Source organism: Anastrepha obliqua, chromosome 4 (genome assembly GCF_027943255.1).
Source record: "Anastrepha obliqua isolate idAnaObli1 chromosome 4, idAnaObli1_1.0, whole genome shotgun sequence".
Taxonomy (NCBI): Eukaryota; Metazoa; Arthropoda; class Insecta; order Diptera; family Tephritidae; genus Anastrepha; species Anastrepha obliqua.
This window is the reverse complement of record NC_072895.1, coordinates 81,364,219-81,366,301: the sequence shown is the minus strand read 5'-3', so window position 1 is coordinate 81,366,301 and position 2,083 is coordinate 81,364,219. Positions and strand designations below refer to the sequence as shown.

General features: G+C 33.8%; 1 protein-coding gene across 1 annotated transcript; it reads right to left on the bottom strand.

Moving 5' to 3' along the window:
• Positions 1 to 639: 639 nt before the first annotated feature.
• Positions 640 to 1,528, bottom strand: LOC129245312 (uncharacterized). The gene is made up of 2 exons (XM_054883395.1): positions 1,179 to 1,528; positions 640 to 1,111 (listed from the first exon to the last, which is right to left on the bottom strand). Exons 1-2 carry the CDS (start codon positions 1,346 to 1,348, stop codon positions 874 to 876), a joined length of 408 nt encoding a protein of 135 aa, XP_054739370.1. The 5' UTR covers positions 1,349 to 1,528; the 3' UTR covers positions 640 to 873.
• Positions 1,529 to 2,083: the final 555 nt, after the last annotated feature.

Genomic DNA, 2,083 nt, shown 5'->3' with positions numbered 1-2,083 from the left:
TCAAAATAAAATAATGTTTTGGTATATGTTTTTTTTTTCACTTTGAATGCGTACGAATGTCGCAGTCGACATTGGAGAAATGCCCATATATAGTAGCTCAGCCGTAAAAGAGATGTAAAGATGTGAGTGCGCATCAAAATGTTTTAAATATTTGCTGGCTTATGTATGGGTTTTTCTTTCTTATGATAATACATACATAAATTCCTTAAGTTCGGCTCATGTCGCATAACGAGGAGATTAATACCGTTGAAGCTGAGATAAAATTCAAAAAACATTCTCCAATAAAGAGCAAAAAAATAGAATATAGGAGATTATACTCCGGTGAAAGAAATCGATGTATCCGTTATGTTTTCTGCAGCTCAATGCAAAAAGAAAAAAGCGCTATTATATTTGTTCAAAATGCAAATAACCCTTGTACTTTGAATGTTTTGCTAAATTCCTTAAATAGAACAAAACAAAATTGATGTTATACATATAAATTTCTTTATAATTTTCTCAAACAAATACGACCGATGCGGATAACCAAGTGGGGCATATTATTTTTCCTTTCGAAGGATACCAAATTAAAAAACTTATTTCAGCTTTTGTAGACTACCTGATTTTAGCATAGTGAAGGTGTAAATATGGAAAACTAAAATATCACATGCACGAGAATATTATATTTAAAGTGATGAAAAAAGCAGTACAAATACTATTACAATATCTGGCACAGTTCGCGACCAATTCCCATTAAAGTTAAGGTATTTTTCTTTACTAGCAGAAGTATTTTATATTTACTGCGAATCCACAATCAATCGTTTTTTGTTAATATATAAATGCATGCATTCAGTACTTCTCGTCTGCTTCTCTCCCTCTTCAACTTGTCATCTCCTCTCAACAAGCGTTACTGCGTGAGCTACTCGACGAGCTCAAGCTAGTGGTGCTGGTTTTCTGTAATTCGCAAAGTCGATCCCATGCAATATTGAACTGTCGAGTTGTGCGAGCCAATGCCAAACGTGCAAATGGGCCCAGAGTTCTATAGCCATTGTTTATGAAGCGCACAAATCCGGTCGAAGAGAGTTCTTTTAGCGCCATTTTCACTTGTGCCTCCACGTCGCCACAAGCAAAGCCTCTGAAAAAATATGTACATAAATTGATTAAATTTAAAAAAATGTATACTAAGTAAAAAAAATATATACTCTTTTTCCAACATATCAATGATGTGGCTCTCCTTTAGGCCGCGCGCAAATTTCGGATGATCCTGAAACAGACGTATCGTGTCGAATACGAAAAGAGGCACATGCAGGTGGTAAACATTACGGCGCAGACATGACGTTGATGGCTCACAATCGCGAATGTTTCCACGCATTTCTTTGCTTTTTCTACTCTATTAGCTTATACACTTTGCTAAAAACTTGTGTCGGTAAATTTTGAAAATAAAATATATATGGGCTTTTGCAATATGTTTAAAAAATAGATTTATAAGTTTATGGTTGGTGCTTTTTAAGTAACTAAATTAAAATTTGTTTTTGTGACAGATAAGAAAATAAATTTCAAATTGAAAAGTAAATGACAGCATATGAAATACATACAGTGGGTGTGAAAAATAAGTAAACAAACTCATTGAATTGAGTCAAAATAATGACGTGTTTCTTTATTATGATGAGTGAAAATTAAATGAATTGGATTCATTCGAAGTTTTTTGTACGAGAAATAGAAAGAAGAGCTAATTTGAGAGCACTCCAAAAATAAGTAACCTTAAAACTTGCATTGAGAGACTTTACTCTCTACATACTTTACCATCCTCATCCGCTGTGCGTGGAATGCTTCACAAAGAAGGAAAACACGGTCGAATTATACGAAAAATTACGCACATAAACAAAATACGTCTAAGTCCCGAAACTAAAGTTTAATGGTTTCGGGATGCACGTCTGTTTATGGAGTAGGCAAAACAATATTGGGTTCGTTGCGTTTTTACCGAAGACTTTTATTTAAACAAAAAACAATAGTTATATCATTAATTTAATCAATTAAATATTCGCCGTTCCTGTTTACAACCTTTTCCCCACCTCTGGACCAATTTTTTGATGCCGTTCATCCAAAA